This window comes from Streptopelia decaocto, assembly GCF_964273445.1.
Source record: "Streptopelia decaocto genome assembly, chromosome: 13".
Lineage (NCBI taxonomy): Eukaryota > Metazoa > Chordata > Aves > Columbiformes > Columbidae > Streptopelia > Streptopelia decaocto.
This window is the reverse complement of record NC_138668.1, coordinates 9,366,340-9,386,884: the sequence shown is the minus strand read 5'-3', so window position 1 is coordinate 9,386,884 and position 20,545 is coordinate 9,366,340. Positions and strand designations below refer to the sequence as shown.

General features: G+C 55.1%; 2 protein-coding genes across 2 annotated transcripts in view; one reads left to right on the top strand and one right to left on the bottom strand.

Moving 5' to 3' along the window:
• Positions 1 to 3,864, bottom strand: part of PPL (periplakin) — a gene marked incomplete at its 5' end in the record, with an annotated part of 28,186 nt that extends 24,322 nt beyond the window's left edge. Inside the window, one exon of the mRNA XM_082064122.1 lies at positions 3,803 to 3,864. Coding sequence (XP_081920248.1) covers positions 3,803 to 3,864 — 62 coding nt within the window. The remainder of the gene's footprint in view (positions 1 to 3,802) is intronic.
• A 7,493-nt stretch (positions 3,865 to 11,357) lies between these two features.
• The window catches only part of LOC309445762 (syntaxin-binding protein 4-like), a gene marked incomplete at its 5' end in the record, with an annotated part of 42,316 nt that continues 33,128 nt past the window's right edge, over positions 11,358 to 20,545 (top strand). Inside the window, 2 exons of the mRNA XM_082064826.1 lie at positions 11,358 to 11,425; positions 20,149 to 20,222. Coding sequence (XP_081920952.1) covers positions 11,358 to 11,425; positions 20,149 to 20,222 — 142 coding nt within the window. The remainder of the gene's footprint in view (positions 11,426 to 20,148; positions 20,223 to 20,545) is intronic.

Here is a 20,545-nt window from a genome sequence, read left to right as displayed (position 1 = left end):
AGGTGATGGTGAGGCTTGCTCCACCGTAAATACAGAGCAGGTCCCCTGACTCACCTGCTGTCTGGTCCTTCGTGGTGACTCCAGCCCTACCAAACAGCCTCTAGAAATGGGTGTCAGCCCTCCCAGCTTCTGCCCCAGCTGCCTGCACCCCCTCTTAGACAGGGACCGGCTCTCCTGACCCCATTAAGGCTCTCCTGGGCTGGAACCCTCCTGGATGGATGCTCTCACGGGGGAACCCCAAGGATGAACATCTTTCCAGCTGGTAGGAGGGTGAGTTTCAGCAGCAACTTCTCAAGGCTGAGTTGTGTTTTCTACCTCTCAAGCCTGGACTTTTAAAGAGAAACCAACCTCCTGTTTTATAAGCATGGCAAGTGTTCGGTGAAGGTAACAGGGAAGAAGGGTGATGGTTTTCCCCCATACTACATCCCTATTCAAGGCTTCTGCCTTCCTTTCTAGGGACACACACATATATATGTGTGTATATATATACGATGTGCTAATGACACAGGAATCATGGCCAGTCCCACCTGAATCCCGGGGCCTTATGCTACTGGTATGGGGTGTGCAAGAAGAGCACAAAGCAACCAAGTCCATGAGACAAAAGAAATTCCATCATCATCCACATTCCCCAGGCAAGATAGGGAGATGCCCACATACCTGCTGAGGTGCCCAGGGTTGGATGGGGTTGGCTGCTGAGCCTGGAGACCACACACCCAGGCCAGAGCTGCAGCAGATATTCCTAAGGAGACACTTGGACCCTGTTCCTGCTGATTTGTGCATCAGAAAAACAAAACCATGGGGAGCTGTTGAGGAGCATCACCTGCACACTGGGGGTAAAGCTGGTGCTGTGGGTGGCATTGGGCAGTGGATGGAGAAAGATGTGGTCCAGGGTATTCAGCACAGAGCATTGCCATGGTTTTCTTCCAGCCAACCCGTGGCACAGCACATGGCTGGCATGGTCCAAGACTCAACTGGTGTTCCTGAGGACGGACCAGAGGACCCAGCACCAAGTCATCTTCAAACCATCATGGCTTTGCAGGATTTAATGTCGCTCTTGTTCTTTCCCTGCCATTGCCCTGTTAGAGCTTCAAGGCAGGCTGGCTTCCCTCCTTAATAATGTGAGCATGGGGCCCCTGGCCTTGAGACACAGCGACAGTTGCCACAAATATCTCCGTCCTTGTACAGAGGGGTTTCAGCTCCCAGATGGACCTGCATCCCCAGCATGGCAGCAGAGATGGAGCGGGGAAACCCATCCCTGCCCACCCTGACCTCTCACCCCTGGGTCTCAGGCAGGCTGTGGGCAGCTTGGGGAGAGGCAGGGGAGCTGCTCAAAGCCCATGTGCTTCGAGGTGTTTTGGATGGGAGGCTGAAGGGCCAGCTTGGGTTTGGGGAAGAGTGGCTGTCTGCATCCAGGAGCACAAAGAGTGGTGTTCACTGGCAGATCACAGTGCCTGGCTTGAGCTGCACAGAGTCACGGAGATCTTCACTCTCCAGTGCTACTCATCAAGATGCCCCTTGTCCCAAGGCTGAAGAAGTGACCACGACTCACAGCAGCTCCTCATCAGGCTGTGACATGCCATAGGACAGTGCTTCCTGGGCAACTCTTAACCAAATCAGCTGAGCTTGTAGCCCCGGCTACTCATTGCTTGCAGAAAATGTCCCAGAGCCCTTGCACACTTGTCAAACTGGTGCTTGGTTATTGCCCTGTCATCGCTGTGCTTTGAAGGCTCCGCCACCAGTGGCACCTTGGAACTAAGCCCTTGTCTAAGGTGCAGCCCCCTGTGCAGCCTTGCTGGAGTGCAGCATGAGAATGGGCTGTACACTGTTGAAATTTCTATCCCTGTTTACAGCAGGGACGGTCAGTTTTAGCAGTGTTGTTCTGTTTTTCTAGCAGCAAAACTGGGCGGGAACCGGCTGGGAGCCTGGCAGTGCCTGGAGCAGGGGACGGGACAGCAGGAGCTCCTCACTTCTTCGCAATCCTTCTCCAGCAAGTTGTTTAACCGGTCCAGCACTGGCTTCCCCATCTTGATGGTGGGGCTGTTTCTACACGGTGGGAGTGTTCCCTGGATTCACAGATGTTTGTAAACTCCAATGCAGGAATTAACAAATTGGGGCTAATGAGCACAGCCTTCCCCGAGGTATGCGTGGACAGCTGGGGTGCAGGGATGGAGGGTGGCCGGAGGCCACAGCCCTGCACTGCTTCCTCAGCCAGCCAGAAAAGTAAAGATTTCAGCCTGGCCTGCAGCCTTCAGAGGTGCTTTGGCACCTGCCCAGAGCCGGCTGGGCTCGCAGGCAGGATGGTGGAGGGAAGACTGCCTTCCCAAGCCCCATCTGCTGTTGGGTGACATGAGCAGGGGGTACCTGTCATGGGCAGGGCTCGGAGCACAGCAGTGGGGACCCTGGCCACAGTCCCAGGGTAGGTACCCAGCACAGGGGAGGTCTGTCCTCCTGCCTCCCAAGAGCCTGATGCTGCTCAGAGTCTTGAGATGTGAAGCCAGGTGTGGCATTTCTCATTTTCAAGCCTTCCACTAACACCCCTGAAGACTAGAAGTGCAACTGGGTATTTATACCATCCTTCAACCATGGGAACGCTGGAGCCGCCAGGGAGGCACATGCTGAGCCTCAGAGGGCTCTGCACCACCTGTCTCCTCATGCCAGCCCTCCCTGGGGCAGGAGCTGGCAGCAGAGTGTGCCCCAGGCTTTGGGAGCAGGAGCCGGGGTGGCCCTGCTGAGCCAGCTGGGCTGCCTGGGGAGCCCATCCCGAGGGCTGAAGCTGAAGCCTCAGCCCGACTGAAGGGAGCTCAGCAAATAGCAAAGTCTGAGCACCCACCGTTCCATGACAGCACCCTTCCCTCTTGGGGAACAGCCCTCCGACACACACAGCACCGCACCCACGGGCAGGGAGTAGCAAGGGGCTCCCCCAGCTTGGAAGATGTTGGCACATCCTGAACTCACCAGCTTTTTGGGTCCCCAAAGGCAGCTCAGCCCCTATGCCAGTTACCCAGTTTCCTTCCCAAAGGAGGATTTTTGGGAGCAGGGTGGTTGCTATGAGCCCACTGGCTAGGACAGGTGCTTCCAGAGAGGGATAGAGAGGGACGAACAAGCCGTGGGCTTGAATCTGCACCAGCCATCCCACTCTGTGCACTCCAGAGCCCCTGCAGCTCCTCTGAGAAACGCAGGACACACTTCTGAATCAATCCAAGCATCCACCTCTTTGGCAAAATGTCCCCTGTGCCACCTGCCCTGTGCAGGAGGGGCTGCCCTCTCTCCAGTCCCCCTCCTGCAGCAATGCATCGCACAGCCCAGACAGGGGCCAAGCCTTCTCAGAGAGGATTTTTTACATCTTTTCCATTTTAACGGTGACCTTTCACAGAATACATGCAACATGCTGCTTTTTTTTTATGACCCGTACAACTGAAACATGTCCCCACCCCATCAGAAGGAGCTGAGGAAAAGATGATCAACTGAGTAACTTGGTCCTGATGGAACAAGTGGGTGAAGGCTGAAGACAGCAAGACTTCTTTTTCCCAAAAATCTAATCCAGTACATGCCTGGGAAGCAAAGGAACCTGCTCCCTGGAGCTGCCACTACTGAGATCTGAGAGGGACCAAGGAAAAACCATCTCGGTGCCTTCACCAAGCACCGGAGACGTGGATCCAGCTCGGAGAGAAGCTGACACCTCGGGGGTGCCCGGACTCGCCAAGCCCCGGCGCCGGGAGCGGATGCTGCGGGATGGGGACCCCAGGATCGCGGCGCTGCCTGGCCCGGGGGGAGCGGGGCTGCCCGGGGCCGGGACACTCACCTCTTCTTCTGCACGGAGGGGCTGTATTTCCCTTTGTTGCGTTTCCTAAAGAGCGAATGCATCGCGTCCCCGGCACGGCGCCCGCCGCGCTCCGCCTGCTCTTACCCCGCCGCCGCCCGCAGCCTCTGCGCCGCCACCGGGCCGGGCCCCGCGGGAAGGCGGGGACGGGGCTGCACCACCTCCTGCCTGCCTCCTGCCTGCCGCTGCCCGCCCCCTCCCGCAGCATCCTCCCCCAGCATCCTCCCCGCCCGCCCCCGGCTCTCCCCGGTTTCCAGCAGGGTTTTGGCGGAGCACAGCGCTCCCGCTTCCAGCCGTACCTGAAAGGGGCTCTGGCGGGGCTGGACTCCCCCAAAATGCGTGTGGGTCAACCGTGACATTCCCCCGGGTGTAAGTGGGGAGCAGCTGGGGTGATCCACCAGCCCCAGTACAGTCAGGGGCAATGGGCACAGGTATGGAGGGACAGTTGGGGGAACTGGCTGTCTCCCCCAGCCTCCCTGCACCACCCACTTCCCCCCAGCACCTCCAGGGTGTTTTCTGTCTCCGAGAGGACTGGTGTGCTGAGCATCACGGCTCTGTCAGGTGCATCCTGCAGCCCCGCTCAGGAAGCCAGTGCTGCCCTGGTGCGTGCTGGAGCAGAGTCCCCCCACAAAGCAGGAACCCTTCTCCCGGGGCGCTCGGTCACACAGGCAGCAAGAAAGCAACGAGATGCCTCCTCCAGGCCTGCTGCAGCCTGAGAGATTTTACTCACACATCCATGAGCACACAGCAGTCAGCAATTAGGACCAGCTCTGGCCTTTTTATCCTGGGATTTTGTGCCCATGTGGGATTAAAGGCCTGATTGTAGCTTCCCCATCAGCCCCAAATCCTCTGCTGATTTTCATTCTGGGGGTAAGTCAGTGCATGCTGTGACCTATTGATCCCGATCCCTTGCATACAGCAAATCAACTCTGCTGCAGGGTGGATGGTCTCTTAGAGAATACAGAGCTCTCTGACCAGTGAGACGTTCCTGTGCGGTTCTGGCTTCACCTGCCAGGGGTGCTGGGAGGCTGTGGGGGTCCTGGCAGCAACAGCACAAAGTAAGTGTGTGTGTGTGTGTGTGGTGTGTGTCTGTGTTTGTAGGAGGGTTTCCTTCATCCCAGTTTGGTGCAGGTTGTCCTCCTGGCTGTTTTTGGGGGGTGAAAGGCAGTTTCCCCCTAGGGCTGAGCTCACCAGCACACAGCAGGGAGGCTGCCGGAGGTTCTGCAGCATCAGGGTGGTCTGACTGTGCTCCCTAGCTTTGCCAGCTGTTTCTTGGTGGTGAATTTGTCATTAGAAACCACCTCAGCTGTAAGGCTGAAACCCACAGCTGATGCCCTGTGGGGCCTTGACTCCGCTCAGAGCCAGGATACCAGCCTGCAAAATAGCAGTGCTTTGTGTTTTCATGGCCTTGTCCAGCAAAGCATCCTCAAGACTCAAAAGCAGAGATTCACTGAACACACTTGCAGGTGGTCAAGGCTGTGCCGTTGCCCTGTCTGGTGGTGCCATGTCCTGGCAGGGTCCTGTTACCCTCAACCTCCCTGTGAGTTGAAACCGTGCAATGAGCCTCATACCCCATCTGCTGCTGGGGGTGACGGGGTGAGGCTGGAGCAGCCCCCACACCAGCCCCGAAGTAACCTGAATCAGGGCTGCTGGCCTGACCGCACGCTGCCTGGGCTTTATCAGTTACCAGCCATGATGACTCTGTTTAAACTATAACTGAGGTTACAGCTTTGTCTTCAGGGTGCCCAGCTTCAATTTTTGCTGCTTTTGTGAGAATCCTCTTGGTAAGAACCATTCATCTGATCCTTCTGGTATCAGTTAATCCCTGCAGGCTGGCTGTGCTGGGAGGCTGGCACAGTCCCTGCCACCGCCATGTGTCCCTGCTGGGCTCCTGCCTGGGCTGAGGAGCAGACCAGGTTTTCCCTGGTTTTTGGGAGGGGGAGGATTTGCCTGATCCTGTGGTTTGTTCAGAAGGTGTGAGCATCCCCCTGCCACAGAGGCAGCTCTGCCCAGCCAGGCAGCACCTGTGTACCCATCCTCTCTGCCCTGGGCAGCATCTGCTGGCTCTGATTCCAAAAAAAGGGGAGATGAGGAGGTAGAAACCCAACCTGCCTAATTATTTTTTTTTACCATGTGAAGTTCTGTCTTTATTTGCTCTAGAAACACTGTCCAGTTTTTGTGCTTTTGTATCCTCTCCCCAATATCTAGCAGCAACGCACTCCTGGGTGCTCCTCTTTGGGCTTCCCAGAGCACCCCATGGGCCCCCTTTGTACTTAAACCCTTCGCGAAGGTGAGCAGAGCCCGTGTTTAGGGATGAAATGCCTTTGCCTACCGGAGGGTTTTTACATCTTCTCCTGTGCCAGCTCTGCAGTCTTAATCCTCATAATCTCCCCGTGTCTCTGGTGTGGCTCATTTTTGTGTGGGAATGCCCTTGAGAGTAGCAAAATTGCAGCTGCTGGGTGAAACACCGGGCGGAGAGAAACTCTGTTGTAGTGGAAAACTATGTCTTATGTAAACTGCCCAGGTATTTTGCCTTTACATTGGCTTGGGATCAGAGATGCTGAGCAGAGTGTACTTTTGGGGACCTGGGGGCCTGTGGTTTGGGGGTGCTGGCAGTTTTGTGAGAGCTCTGGTGCCTGCCCAAAGCACCGTACACCCCATGCTGAGGTTTCCTCCCCAGCTGGGGTCTGCCAGAGCCACAACTCAGAGCTGAGGCAGGAGGATATATTTTTTGCAGCATTCATTTCACAAATGAGCCTTTCGGCAGCTTTACTGATGCATCCGGTCCCCACTGTGCTCTAAGTCCCCCACTGCTGCTGCTGCTGGACCCGGTGTACCCCATGCTGGTACCCTGTGTATGTGTCACCAGCTCCTCTGAAGTTTCTTGAGCATTGAGAAGTGGGGGTTTCCCTGTGCTGGGGAGAGAGCTTTGGCTCTGCCATGCCTGGGGAGCTGCCGAGTGGGGCCAGACCCCTCTGTGGGGCAGCTGGGAGCTCATGGGGGACATCGCGCCCCAGGGGTGCACTGGGTGCTACTCAAGGGGATCCAGAGAATCCACGCTCAGGGCTGGAGCCCATCAGGAGTGGCCCAGCTGCACTCCCATGACTCCTCTCCAGCCCTTAAAACCTCCATCAAACTCCTTCTGCGGGGTAGCAATGTGGCAATATTGACTTAACCTGGGTAAGAAGCTCTTGAGCCACTGTGGCGGGAGGGGAGTGGAAGAGGAGCGTGTTTTATGCAACCAGATTGCATTTTCCTGGCAAGCCCTTCGCTGGCGCAGATCCCACACCCTGCGAGCTCGCCCTGCTCCACCCTGCGCTGTCCCAATCAGCCCAGCCCAGCCTGCTGCCCCGAGATGTGGGACAGGCATCCCTCCTGACAGCTTCATCATGGGCTTGGCCGTCCCACCGTCCCACCTCACACAAGCCCATCCTAACTCGGGCATCAGGGCTCTGTGTGTCAAGCCAGCATCGTGGCAGCAACACCCTCCTCCCTGTGCACCCCCAAAAGGCACCGTGGCCCCGGCACATGCTGCAATGACGAGGGATTTTGAGGACCCGTCACAGCAGAGGAGCTGGGTATGGGGATACCTAGCCCTGGAGACTTTTCAACCATGCTCCCCAATTAAATGTTAGGATTGAGCTTTGGATGGGCAGGGGGGCTAGGAGCAAAAATATTTGGAAATTTCTTCCAAAAGCTGAGACACTCAGTGAAACACAAAGCAACAGTGGATCAGCCAAAAGTCTCTATTATTTTTTTGTGTGAGACTTTTTGAGAGCCCTCCTTGGAGGGGCCAGCTGAATCACTTGCTCCCGTATCAGGTGAGAAGGGAGTTGCCTCTTGCAGCTGGCACAGTGCAGAGAAGCAGGGCACTGAAACACCTCCACGCTGCTGCTTCCTTCTCGCTGGCTCCTAGGTGCGCAGGAATGCGGCAGTGCTCGTTCCTCGCTGGGCCTGTGCTGGGCGAAACTTCCCTCAGCTCCATTTAAGGCAGGTTTTGCTCCAAAATCAGCAGCCAGCCTGGGTCCTCTGGCTGCATCCTGCAAGCCCCAATAGCTTTAAATGGATCTTGTGGGATGCAGTGGCTCAAAGGACCAAGCTCAGGGCTTCATTGAGCTACAAGAAATAAAATGCATAAAAGAAGTGCATCGCTCTCTAGTGGAGCCAAAGGATGGGAAAGCTCCTGCCCAGCAGGGACGTGGCTTTTTCTGCTGCACTTGCTGGTATGAACTCAAGTGCCATCAAGGGAGTTAAACATTGAACAAACACCAAGCAAAAGCTGGTGCTAGCAGCCAAGCAAAACAAAGCCTGAGAGAGGCCAGTACTCTGACTCATTTGGCATGAAAATGCAGCATGGAATAAATTAAATCTGGCTCTTCCTCATCCTCCCAGTGTGGTATCGAGCGGAGGAGCCGCATTGTCACTGTTGGTGCAGCCAAGCACACCGGTGTGGTGGCTTCGGGGTGCTGCTGCCACCTGTGCCAGGCTGCAGGCACCAAGTGGTGGCACACACAGGCCATCGAGGAGGGATGGGGGGGATCTGTACCAAACTATGGGGAGATGGATAGGGGGGCCCCCCTGTCTAGACAGGTCCCTATCCTGTATCCCCAGCCATGGCTTTCAGAAAGGCATCGTATGACAGAGCTGGAGGCATCAGGATTTTAAGATTGTGATGTGCTTGACACATCTGAGGTGGTGGCACCTGCTCTTGGTCCTTATTCTCCCATCTCATGAAGGGATGGAGAGGGGAGGGGGTCTCAGGCCCCAGTGAGGACATGCGGGTATCCCCTCTGCCTCTTGTGTGGCATGATGCTGCAGCCCTGGACACCTGTGCAGGAACCCTGGTCTTGTGGGAGCTTGGAGGTGAACTGTGGACCCCAAACTGTCACAGCGGTCTTGATGCTGAAGGGGGTCCTGCTGCCCACAGGAGAGCATCACCTACAGTTGAGGTCCTGGCCAGGATGCCCCAAGGTAGGGTCCACCCCGGCACAGACTCCCCAGAACCCATCGAGAGGGTGAAAAAGGTCAAGGCTCCGCAGCAGGCTTTGGTCCATGATGTAAAGATTGGGAGTTTCCGGGGTGTAATGTTTGCATCAGCACAAGTATGCAGATGGAGCGCACGCAGGGGCAGCTGCTTGCGATGGGCGAGGGAGATAATGCTCCTTTTCCGCCAGCACGGAAGTTCTCGGAGGAAAGGGCAAGGCTGTGCCTTGCTCCCAGCACTTCTCCATGACTCACCACACAAACCCTGCTTGGGGGATGCTGTGGGCAAGGGGGACGCACCTGTGGGTTGGCCCTGCAGGCTCCCGGCAGCTGCAGGGAGGGAGGTGACATGATGCCCAGGACACCAGGTGCCTTGGTGGAGCTGGACTGCGGGCACCAGGGCTGGATTGGGGTGGCCTTGGTGTCCTCACAGCCCCTGGGTGCTGTCCTGCAGGGTGACATCACCTTTGACAATCCCAGCCAGTGAGACTGGGAGAGGCTGGCCCAGCCCAGAGCCACCTGTGGCACCCCGGCACCCCTGCACCCACCCGCTCCATGCGGTTTCAGCAAACCCTGCAGCCCATCCTCTCCCAGCACCAGAAACCAGTCCCGGGGCTCACGCCCGGCACCACCTGGTACTGGGTCGTGACAGCCCTGGGAGTGGGTGGCTGTCCCTGCACCGACATGGAGTAGCAGCGGGCAGGAGGGTTCACTGGGCTGGGGAAGGTCACACACCCCAAATGCCCTGTGGGGTGCCCCTAGGGAGAGGGGTCCTGGCCAGGGATGCATTGCAGAGGGCTGGCCCCAGGCAGGGTGTAAAGCAGAGCTGCACCCTCTACGGTGTGCAGGCACTAAGTGCTGGTGGTGGCAGCTGTCCCAGGCATATGGCTGTGTCTCCTCGGGGGACCTGTCACCAGGCTGGGAGGTGGCAGGTGAAAAGGATTTTGGCGCCAGCACATCCTGCACAGTCACTCAGAAAGGATGAGGAGCGGGATCAGCCATAATTCACTCCCTTCTCCCAGGCAGCCTGCGGGCTGTCACCCTGGGCAAGGGCGCGTTCTCCTGAGTGGCTGCTGGGTGCTACAGAGCCCCACGTCCACCTGTCCCAGGCCCACCCACCAGCCTCCTCCCTCCTCTTCATCACCCCGTGGGTGGCGTGTGATGGGGTGGCTGCACTGACCCCAGGGACTGAGCTCTCCCAACTCATCTCCCATGGGCACTTGTGCCCTGGCTGGAGATGCCACCAGCCACCACCGAGTCCCCAGGAACCCATTGTGTCCAATGCCCGCAGCACACCTCGGCTCAGGCAGCAGTGTGCAGACAGGCAGATTGTCACTGTCCCTACTGTGTGGTGTTTTCCCCAGTTAGTCCCCAAGTGTCCCAGCATTACGTGGAGCAGGGAGGAACGGTGGGCACAGGACCTGGTCCGTGGGCGGGTTGACAACTTTCCCAAGATGTGTGGGATGGGGAAAGCTGGATGCATTTCGTAATCCCTGGGACTCTCCTAATCCCCAGGCACTCAGCTGCCCTGGTCTGGGCCCATGGGACTGTGCTCGGTGGGGAGAGGGAGAAATAGAATACGCATCATGCAGCAGGTTGATGCTCATTTATGTCTTTTCCATCACCCTGAATTGGGGACCTGTCTGCCCATCCCACTGTCTACCTGTCCTGCTGTCTGTCCATCCCACCCACAGCTAGACACAGGGAAGTGTGACAGGGCGAGCTGTCACCTCACCGCTCGGGATAATTTCCACAGACAAGCCCCCTCACTGCAAACACTTTCCATCTGCCCACGGGCACTAACTCCCAGGGTTTTCCTAATAGCCCGAGGGACTGTTCAGATGCTCCAGCATGACCTGAAATGGGGCAGGAGGAAACATGCAAGAATTGTGCCACAAATTACATAAATACTTAGAAAAGCTGAAGCCTGTTGGTGGTGACTGGGGCACCACAGCCTGGACTTTGTGCTTGTCAGTGTCACCTGCAATTGGCTTTAAGTAGTTTGTTGTGCTGGGTTAACCACTGATTATAACCATCATTCATTATTATAGCCATCATTGATAGCCACTACAAGTACAAGGCAAGGGGGAGGACCTCACTGGTAGGGGGGTGAAGGGGTCATCGTGCTAAAATAAATGCTCAGTTTATTAAACTGGGCACCGTGCCAGGCAGGGAGAGACCCCAGCTGATGGTCAGACATCTTCACCGGGTGCTGTGGGGGTCCCATGGCCCTGGCACTGGCCATGCCGTGCCTCGAGTGGCTCTGGCTCTGGGGTGGCTCAGACCTGCTGGCAGGAATTATCTGTACCACAGCACCTCCAGGCAGCGGCACAGCCGCTCTGTGCCTGGCCAGCGCTGCAGAACTGGAGACATTGGCAGGGTTTAACTGGGGGGAGCCGGGAGAGGGGCGATCACATGCTTGTCTGCCTGGGATTAGATGTGACTGGCTGTGCCAAGGAGCCGTGCAGGCCACTGGCGCGCTGCGCCCATGGCCCCTGGCAGTGGGAGCCAGCCGCGGTGGCCCTGAGGGCTCAGTGGGGACGGGTGGCCCCAGATGATGTCCTACCTCCTGCCCCCTGGCCGGGACCTGGAGCACTTTGATGGGCTTTCTCTCATTTACTGGTAAGCAGGGCAGGATGCTGCCACACTGGGAATGGGGGATCACTTGGCATCTTGGACCCCATTTTTGGGGAGCAGCATTTGAGAGATGTGTTCAGTGATCCCACAGCTTTTTGCAGGGTTTAATTCAATCCATTCTGGTGCCCCCTCTATCAAGGGCAGGGACTCATAGGAGTCCCACAGCACCTGCATCTGAGCTCTCCCGGGATGGACAGTGCACAGGTGAGGCTGGTATCAGCCGGGGTGGGGAAGGTTATATTTTGCAGGCAGCAGCTGGGGAGGCATCTACGGCTTCTGCAAGCAGCTGTGGGTGCTCTTGCTCCTGTTGCAGCCCCAGTGCAGGGCTCTCCTGTATGACAAAACCCATCTCCCTGAAGGGAGATTTGTGTCCACCCCATGCTGGTGCCCGGGGACAGGTAGATGCGGAGTGAGGACACCCACATGTGTGCGGGGAAGGCAGCAGGCACGGCGCAGGGGACGGGAGGTGACGGCAGGCGCTGGGCGGCTGCAGATGTCTATGTAGGGCAGAGAGAGCCGGCGGGAGTGCGGCTGCGGCTGGGGCCAGGGTTCAGAGCGTGCGGCTTTAGCCGATTAACTGGGGGTCAGTGGGCCGGATCCAGAGCCAGTGGGGGGCCCAGAGGGCTCTCAGGGCCACTCTGAGGTTTGGCAGAGGCTTTCTTGGGCTGGCTGAGCCTCAGTGTCACCCCAGGGACTGAGAGGCCAGGGCACCTTGCAGCCACTGGGAACCATGGACGCTACCGAGGCACGATCCGTCTCCTGCTGAAGTAGGTCATTGGAGCGAGGGCTGGGGGGTGGCAGCACCCCATGCGGGTGAAGACAGGCTGGTGAGGGTGGCACCCCTGGGGTGACAGCTATCCTCACCCAAGAGGTCTGTTTGGGGTGCTATGCTGACGCTTCCCTGCTGCTTTTGGGTGCAGAAAAGGCAGAATCTGTTGCTGGTCAGAAGGAGGTAGTGCAGCACAGGCTCAGCCTCACCGGATGCATTTTGGGGAGCACTGCCAAGCCGGTATCAGCAATGGGTGCTGATACTATGGGGCTGTGGTGTGTGTATGGGGGCAGAGGGAGTTGAGGCAGCACCATACCCCTTCCTGGCAGCGTCAGCAGCCTCACTGGGATCCCCTGGCACCACAGGGCTGCTAAGCCCCACTTCCCTGCACTTGCAAGGCAAAAATATTCAAAACCCATTTTCTACCTCAGAAATCTGTTTATGTGTTGGGGTTTTGGCTTGAAACTCCCCCACCTTATCCTGTTGGTATGCGCTTTGTATGGATGGAGAGACCCAGCTGAGGGGTGTCTGGTTTTGTGCCAGGGGACCAGCCCCCATATGTGACAGGTACCAGATGCACTGGGTGGCCTTTGGCTGTCTGGTGGCTCCACCGGGATGCAGTGCAGGACAGTAAGCAGATGGCAGGCAGATAACATCACAGCTCTGATAAGTATGGCCCCACTCTGCCACTGATTAAAAGATTAATTTTAGAGTTTGAAGTAGGAATTTAACAAATAAACACAAGCCACGAGCAGGACATCACCTGGCATCATCGGGTCACAGGGTGGCAATTGACGGGGTGTGTGGCTGGACCGGCAGCTCATCCCTGAGCACCGGTTTCTCATGGCGGTGATGCCGGTGTGACCCTGTGGGGCACTCCTGTATGGTTTCGCTACTCTGCAGAGCGGCTGCCGGAGGCTATAAGTGGGTTTAGCAATGGTGGTTTTTGTGCAGAAGCTTTGCCAAACCCAGCAGGAAATAAAACAGCCCTGAAGGTGGCCACCTGTGCCAGGCAGGTCCTGTGGCTGGTGGCCGGACCGTGCTGTGTGTGCCCTGGGTGGGTGGTACCTGCTGCCAGCTCCTCGCTGGGCACAGCTGGGGTGCAGGACCAGCTCGGTGCTTCCCCCAGTCCTCTTTGTGTTATTATTCCTGCCGTGATTGTGGCTTCTGCTGGGGTCTGGGTTTGGGCACAGGGATATTTGCAGCTTGAGGATGAGTCAAAGCTTTTCCCGACCAGCCTCTCCCAGCTCAATGGTGTGTTCTGAAATCTTTCCTAAAAATGTTATTTTCCTGTCTTCCCATTCTCAGTCATTTCCCTTCTCTTTTTCTTTTCCTCTTTTTTTTTTGTTACACATTCACTTGGGTGAGTTCTCCTCCACTGTTCTTACATTTTACCTAACCGGGGACATTAACTGATTTGCCACTCCCCAGGGGAACTGGAGACCCCAACCCTGAGGACAGACTGGTGGCCTGGATGGCAGAGCAGGGTCCGCAGCCCCCACCAGTGACCATCCCCTGTTAATAAGTTTATAACCAGTCCAATCCCACAGCCCAGAGGATTTAGAAAGGCAGGCAGGTTTATAATCCTGTTAACCCTTCACAGGAGCTGACGCCCAGATAGGGGCCACAGTGTGAGTCCCCAAGCAGAGCATCTCATGGGAGGAGGAGGAGGGAGGAAGTCTTTCCTGCATGCGAGATGCCACTATGCCTTGATCCTGCTGGGGCTAAAATGAAGCAAGATTGTTCAAGCTTTCCCTTGTGATTGTATTTAAATTGCTTTAATTCTCATCTCAAGTGGGTACATGGGAGGTCTGGGCTAAACAAGATGTTGGGGGACAGTTATCTCTGCTGGGTATGGGGTTCTGGCATAAACACCTTTCCCAAAAACCTCTGGCAAACCAAGCCTGATCTTGCTTCCACCTGAAACAGACTCCTAATTACTGATGGAGAGGCTAATTCAAGAGACCCTTTTGCCTTTTCCTCAAGCAAAGCCTTGAAGAGCTGCATGTTGATGGAGGGGCAGCAGGGACCTGAATTTTAGACAGCAAATGTTCGTTGGGATCAGTCCCTTGTGTATAAGAAATCTGGTGGCTAAGAATGACATTCGAAAGTGAGGTGAAGTTTGGAGGAGGGTGATAAAAGCAGTTGAAGAATGGAAAAGCCTGGCCAGCAGTGGGAGGTAGCATTTCCATCTGCCTGTGGCCTTGGGGACTTGGTGGTGCTGGCTCATGGGGCAGATGCACTGGGAGAAGGGGGTATTCCTCCTTGAGGAGTGAGGAGATACATCCAGCCCAGGGTAGAGACACCTTCCTTCAACAGATGGAGAAGCATTGGAAAACTGCCTTGGCTTTAAAAACTCCTGGCCTCTCCATCTTTAGACTAAAAAGCAGACTTTGATTCAGGCGGGAATGAAGCGTGATCCACCACTACAAGGAGTGGGGAGATGAAATGTTCCCTGGGAGCCACCCTCTGGCCTCTGTGGCTGGAAAAGACCTGTGCTCAGCTCCAGGGAGTGGAGCTGGGGCAGTGATGGGGGGTTTGTTAGGATGGGGTATGGTTGCTGCAGCGTCTGTCTTTCCCTTATGGCCTGGAGGACTGAGCCCCTTTGCAAGGGACACTGTAGAGATGAGGCGCATGGCAATGACCAGGGCTGGCTATCCTCTCCTTGGGGAGGAGAGGATGGGTGTGCAACCATGCAGGCGGTGGTGGTAAGCAGTTGCTGCCCCTGGGCAGGCCCTCCTGTCCCTTGGGATCCCCCTCTTTGCTCAAGAGGAAGGGGATGAAGGAGCACCGAGGTCTGCACAGCAATGGGGAGGAGGAAGGTGCCTGTAGGGTGCAGAGACATCAGCATGTGACTGTTAGCAGAAGGACTCATAGGGACAAGCTTTCTCCATGAGTGGTGTCACCAGGAAGAGGCAGGACCCCTGGGGAGCAGTGCCACCCCACCAGGGCCAGCAGCACCTCTTCATCTGCCACCCCTCCTCTGCCTGCAGGTGGGTGGCTGGGAGCTGCTTGTGCCCATGGCTGGGCAGAGGGAGCCGACAGGGGTGCATGGAGCTGCCAGTCCCTGGCTACTCCCCACAGCACCTGTCCGCATCCTCCACCAGTAATTTCAGCAGTGTGGTATTGTTTATTCCCTCTTCTGTTCAGACTTGTCTGTGAACATCCCTGAACTTATGAGCTCATCTGAAGCGACTCCATGTGTAATATTTATGAAAATGATGTGGGCTGTGCTGTGACTGTGGACAGTGTGCAGTTGCTTCACAGCTCCTTAGCAGCTGATTTCTTTTGATTTATTATCAATGCTTTGTAGCTGATCCTGTAAGCAGCAGAGATGCATTTTTCTGTTTTCTAACCAGATGTAAATGAGTTTTCAGCCTACTCTTATTTTGTTTTGTCTTGACACAAACACTGGTTCATTATTAAGCAAGTGCTTGATGCTGCCTGGGCAGCCCTTTGCTCCCACCACAGCTCACAGCGTTGGTGAGATATGGGCAGAGACCATAATGTGGTGCCCCGACTAGGGCTGCAACCTTCCACCTCAAAACTTCTTATGGTGCATTCTGGAGCTGGAAGCTTTCAGACAGACTTCACCGCTGCTGCAGAATGTCTCTCCACCTCTAATTCCCACCCACACGAACCTGCTCGGACCCTGTTCCTCTGCTAAGCTGCACGCAGAGGCTCCCTGAGGGCTCAGTGATGCTGCTGCCCAGCTCTGGCATCCTTATGCCACTGCTCTGCTGTGCTCAGGATCCTGCTCAGAGCAGTGACTTGGTCCTGGCCCAGATGCCGTGGGGAGAGGAGAGGTGTGTGCTGCCCAGTGTGGAGGGCAGCGGTTTGGGGCCAAGTCACCCAGTGAAGGTTGCCCTGGATTGGGCATGGCCAAAGCCAAGGTTGAAGCTCAAAGGAGTCAGAAAACAGACCAGGGGAGAAATGCAGAAAGGCCTTTTATCCACAGACAGGCTGAAGGCTGCTTGCCCGGAAGGTGCTTTGACCAACATAGAGAGGAAAGGTGGATAATAACATAGCAGTGACTTGCATCTACTCTTGGTTTTTTGTTGGGTAGAAAAGAAACTCTCATCAATTTTGTTGCACCTCTACCGAAACTGTTGCTTTACATCTCTGATCCTAATGGTGCTTTCTAAAGCAAGAAGACTGAAGTCTCCTGCCCTGGGCACTGAAGGGCAGGGAGCCTTCATGCAGCCCTCCCCTCAGGCCTGGCTCCAGTGAACTCTCCTGCAGCCCCTCTGAAGCTGGTCAGGGAGGTCACCTTGTCCTGTTGGCATTGCCCCCAGCGCTGTGCTATCCCTTCCCTTCAGCAGTGCTGGTTTATTCCAGTCAAGGCTCTGGCCTGTGACTCAAAGGGGTAATTCTGTGAATTAATTTATTAGCAGAGTCTCAAAGGATCTCAGAAAGTGGCACAGTGAATTTTGGTGGTGGGGTGGAAAGTGGCTCTTACTGGGACTGGGATGATTTTTAGTACATTAGAGGACTCGGAGTATGATCATTGGTGTAACTGGCAGGAGGCTGGTGTGTGAGGGCTGCTCGGGCATCCTTTCACAAGTGAACTGCTGTAAAAGGCCACTCTAAGGTTGACATGGTGCTGGGGTGCTCCTGCCCCTCAAGGAGCTGTGTCCTGGTGTGGACCAACCTCCCATCACAGGAGAAGAGGCGTGGTGGGGGGTTAGGGCACCCCAGAGGATTTGAACTTGTGTGTCTGCTCTGCCACAAAACTTCCTGGCCAGCCTTGACCAAGTAGTACCAGAGCTGGGAGTCACCAGGTGCTTAGACCATCCTGCCTTAATAGAGCATGATGTTTGGCTCTCCGTGCCCTGGGTATTGTCTGTGAGATGGCAGGAGAAAGAACATTTCCCCACCATTGGGTCAATGCGAGGTTGAGTAGCTTTGTGAGGCTCTCAGTGCAGGGAAGGCTACAGCCATCCAGCAGACTGGGAAATGGCCCCACATCCAACCCTCCATGCTTAGCTGGGCTTTGCCAGAGCCCTTTATGCAGACATAGAGTAGGTCCTGGGATGCCTGGCTTCGGTGGGGTGCGTGTAATATACTGTCAGATGCATCTGTGTTTGATGTCTAGTTGGCACTATTTATGCAAATTTTGATTTTTCAGCTAAATTAATTCATTTCTTAGGAGAGTTTTGGCCACCTAAAGGTCTGGTCTGCTCAGGTTTCTTATATTTCATCTGAATGCTCCCAAATGGAAGGCCTTAAAAAAAATAAAAGCGGGGGGAGGACGGGACACAGTTTAAATGCAGGAAACCTTTTGCATTGTCTTTATTTTAACACACTTCCAACTTGCCCAGCAAGGCTTCACATGACTATCGGGGAAGCTCTTGCTAATAAAATTAGTTGTTTACACATGGGATACAGGACCTGTGTCCTCCCACTGCCCACAACTCCAGAGGAGCATGTTTCCTGGGAATTCCTCTTCATTTCACACCGTGCCCACCAAGATCACAGCCCTGTTCCTGTTGAGCCCCAAGATGGCTTGTTCCAGCTCCATCCCTGCTCACTGGCCAACTGTGGATAATCTCATTTCTTGTCTCTGTTTCCACATCCCACAAAACAGGGGTCACGCTGCTTCTGCAGCTGGGTGGTATGCATCAAGACGGGAGGGGAAGATGCTGTTCATAGGCACATCATACTTCTCACCCCCCCCAACAGATAGTGGAACAGCTGAATTTGCTGTGTGTTAAGGAGAAAATGCTGTTGACTGGAAAAGATGCTAAAAAAAAAAAAAAAAAAAAGCCTAAACCCCTAAGTGCTACAGTCTGTTATTACTTCCAAAGCTTTGCTATGGATTTTAAGGTTTTAGGGATGGTAAGCACACATGTCCTGCACTGAACGCTGCCCTCCATCCCTGGAAGGGCTGTTCCAGAAGATGCATAATAGGATGCATCCAAATAATTACCCCGTTGTGTTAATGATGAGTGCGGCAGCCCTGCTGGGGGGGGCTGGGGAGCTCCCTCCCGACTTGTTCAGGAAGGCACTTGCGATGGGCCGTGTTGGCTTTGGCTTGCATAAGCTTTAATCTAAAGTTGGAGATGTTTTTAGCTGATCTGTGTTAATGTTGGGTGGAATTAACATGCATACGGGGAGACCACGTGACCCCCTCCGGCCTCCCCCCTTTTTTTTTTTTCTCTTTTTTTTTTTTTTTTTTTTCCCATCATTTTAACGGATTCCTGCCAAATCAGAGTGGCTGGAGCCCGGCAGGGCTGGGCTGCCGTGGCCAGCAAGATGCCCGCCGTCTCTGTCCTTTACAAGGGAGTCATCATCATCAGCAGGTAATTCCCCTGCAGCCAGGGCAGGAATTGGGGAGGGGGCATGGGGCAGCCATGGGGGTCCCACCGGCCACCTCCCTCCAGAGAGCCAACAGTGATCTGCTGTAGCTTCTCCAGGAGCAGGGCTCGGTGGCAGGGATGGCTTGCATGCAGCAGAAAGAGCCGAGGACATCATGACCAGCACCTGTTTTTGGGTTTCTTGCATCTCTAGCGTTAGCAAAGCTTCTGTGCCGCCTTTTGTGCATCGGATCGGGGATAAAAGTTGATTGTATCATCTAGGCATCTGCTTTGTAGAAACCTCTGTCCTTATGTTTCAGCCCGGTTTGAGCTATTTCTGTTTATTGGTGGTGGAGATGCCTTGGTGATTTACTCAAAATACCCTGAAAATCCTAAATTCAGCCAGTCTGGGCCCAGGGCTGCTATGGCTTTCTGGGATGCCTTCAAGCTCTGTTTTCTGACATACAGTTTTTTGTCCAGTCTCTTGAATATTCAAAACATCGCAACAATAGGAAGGCGGGGGGCGTACTTTTAACAAGGAGAAAAAGCTTCCGGTCTGATTCTTAGAGGTGGGTGTTACTGGCTTTGCAGAATAGCTTGATATTTTGGATGCCTGAAAAGAGAAGTCCCTGAGGTTTATTCCTCTCCTGTTTCCCACCAGACTGGAGGAGCCTGTTGTGCCCCACAGTGTTTTCGCTCCTCAGCTGCATCATGATTTGGGATCAGATATCAATTCAGAAACTTCTTTTCTCTTGAGATTTATATCCTGGGAAGTGGAATGTTTTGGGACTGCCCCCTCCCCCCGCCACCCAGTTTCCCATCTGGCACACCTGGCTCTGGTTTCTCAGATCAAGATCCATCCATCTTCATGTTCACCCATCCTCAGGGGACTTGACCACCACAGGCCACCCAAAGATGAGAAGCACCGGTGGTCCTGGGTTTGGAGTCCAGGGTCCCCAGGTGGAGCTGAATGCTTTCGGTGTCATTTATTTGGAGCTCCCCCCTTGCCAGACTGTGTGGGGAGACTGTGGGGCAGTTGGAAGGGTTCCTTGGTGCAGGGGAAGCTCAGGTGTGTGATGCTCTTGCACCCGCTTTGGCTTGTGAGGAGAAGCTCCCAACCTCAGCCTGGCGAGGCTGGTACATGAAGCGGCTTGGCAGATCTTGCACCCCCGCTTTTCCAGACCCCCTGCCAGAGGGATGGAGGCTGCCTGCATTATAAAACCTCTGGAGCGGATCGTGCCCGGCTGTCTTCATTACAGGCTGTCTGTATTTGTGAAACTGCTTTATCCCCGGAACATTGGTCCGAGCTCTGATCTCATTTCCCGGGAGCTGGACAGCTGTCCAGCCCCGTTAATCTGGGGTAATGAATCACAGATAGGTCCATGAGATTTGCTGGGTGGGGAGGATGATGTCCAGCCCTGCACATATTCTCTCATTTATCTGTATAAACTTTGAGGGAGGTGGGAAGGGGTTGCTTTTTGCCAGTGTGGGCTTGATGTGCAGGGCTGTGTCCCTCAACCTGGGTGTCTACATCATTCCGTGGGCAACATCTGGAGTGGTGGGAAGGATGTCCTTGTGCACATGTTGGTTTGGCATGTTTATTTTAGCCCATTAAAGAAAGATGTCTTTCTTCTCTCTCCCAGGACACTCATGGGACCATACGGCATGGATCGAGCTGTACATTGCTTTGATTTCTACGACTGTGCAAATGGGCTGGGTGAGTACAGAACCTCTGCAAGGGACATCGGGGTGGCCTGGAGCAGCTCAAACATCCCCCTGGGCCCCAGCACCTGTGTCGTGATGTGCCTCTGTGTGAAGTCAGATGTCTCACAGAAATACCAGTTCTTGTGCCTGTGTCAAGGATCTGACAGCACCTTTTGCACCTGGGAGGTTAAAATAAAGTCAAAATCCTGACTAGTTCCCGGCTGATGGTGAACAGTCACAGTGCTGAGAGCTGTGCCTGGAGCCAGAGCCCGTCCCTGGAGCAGAATGTGGGGGGGAAAGGCTTTTTAGAATGTTATGATTTTTTAATTTTTTTTT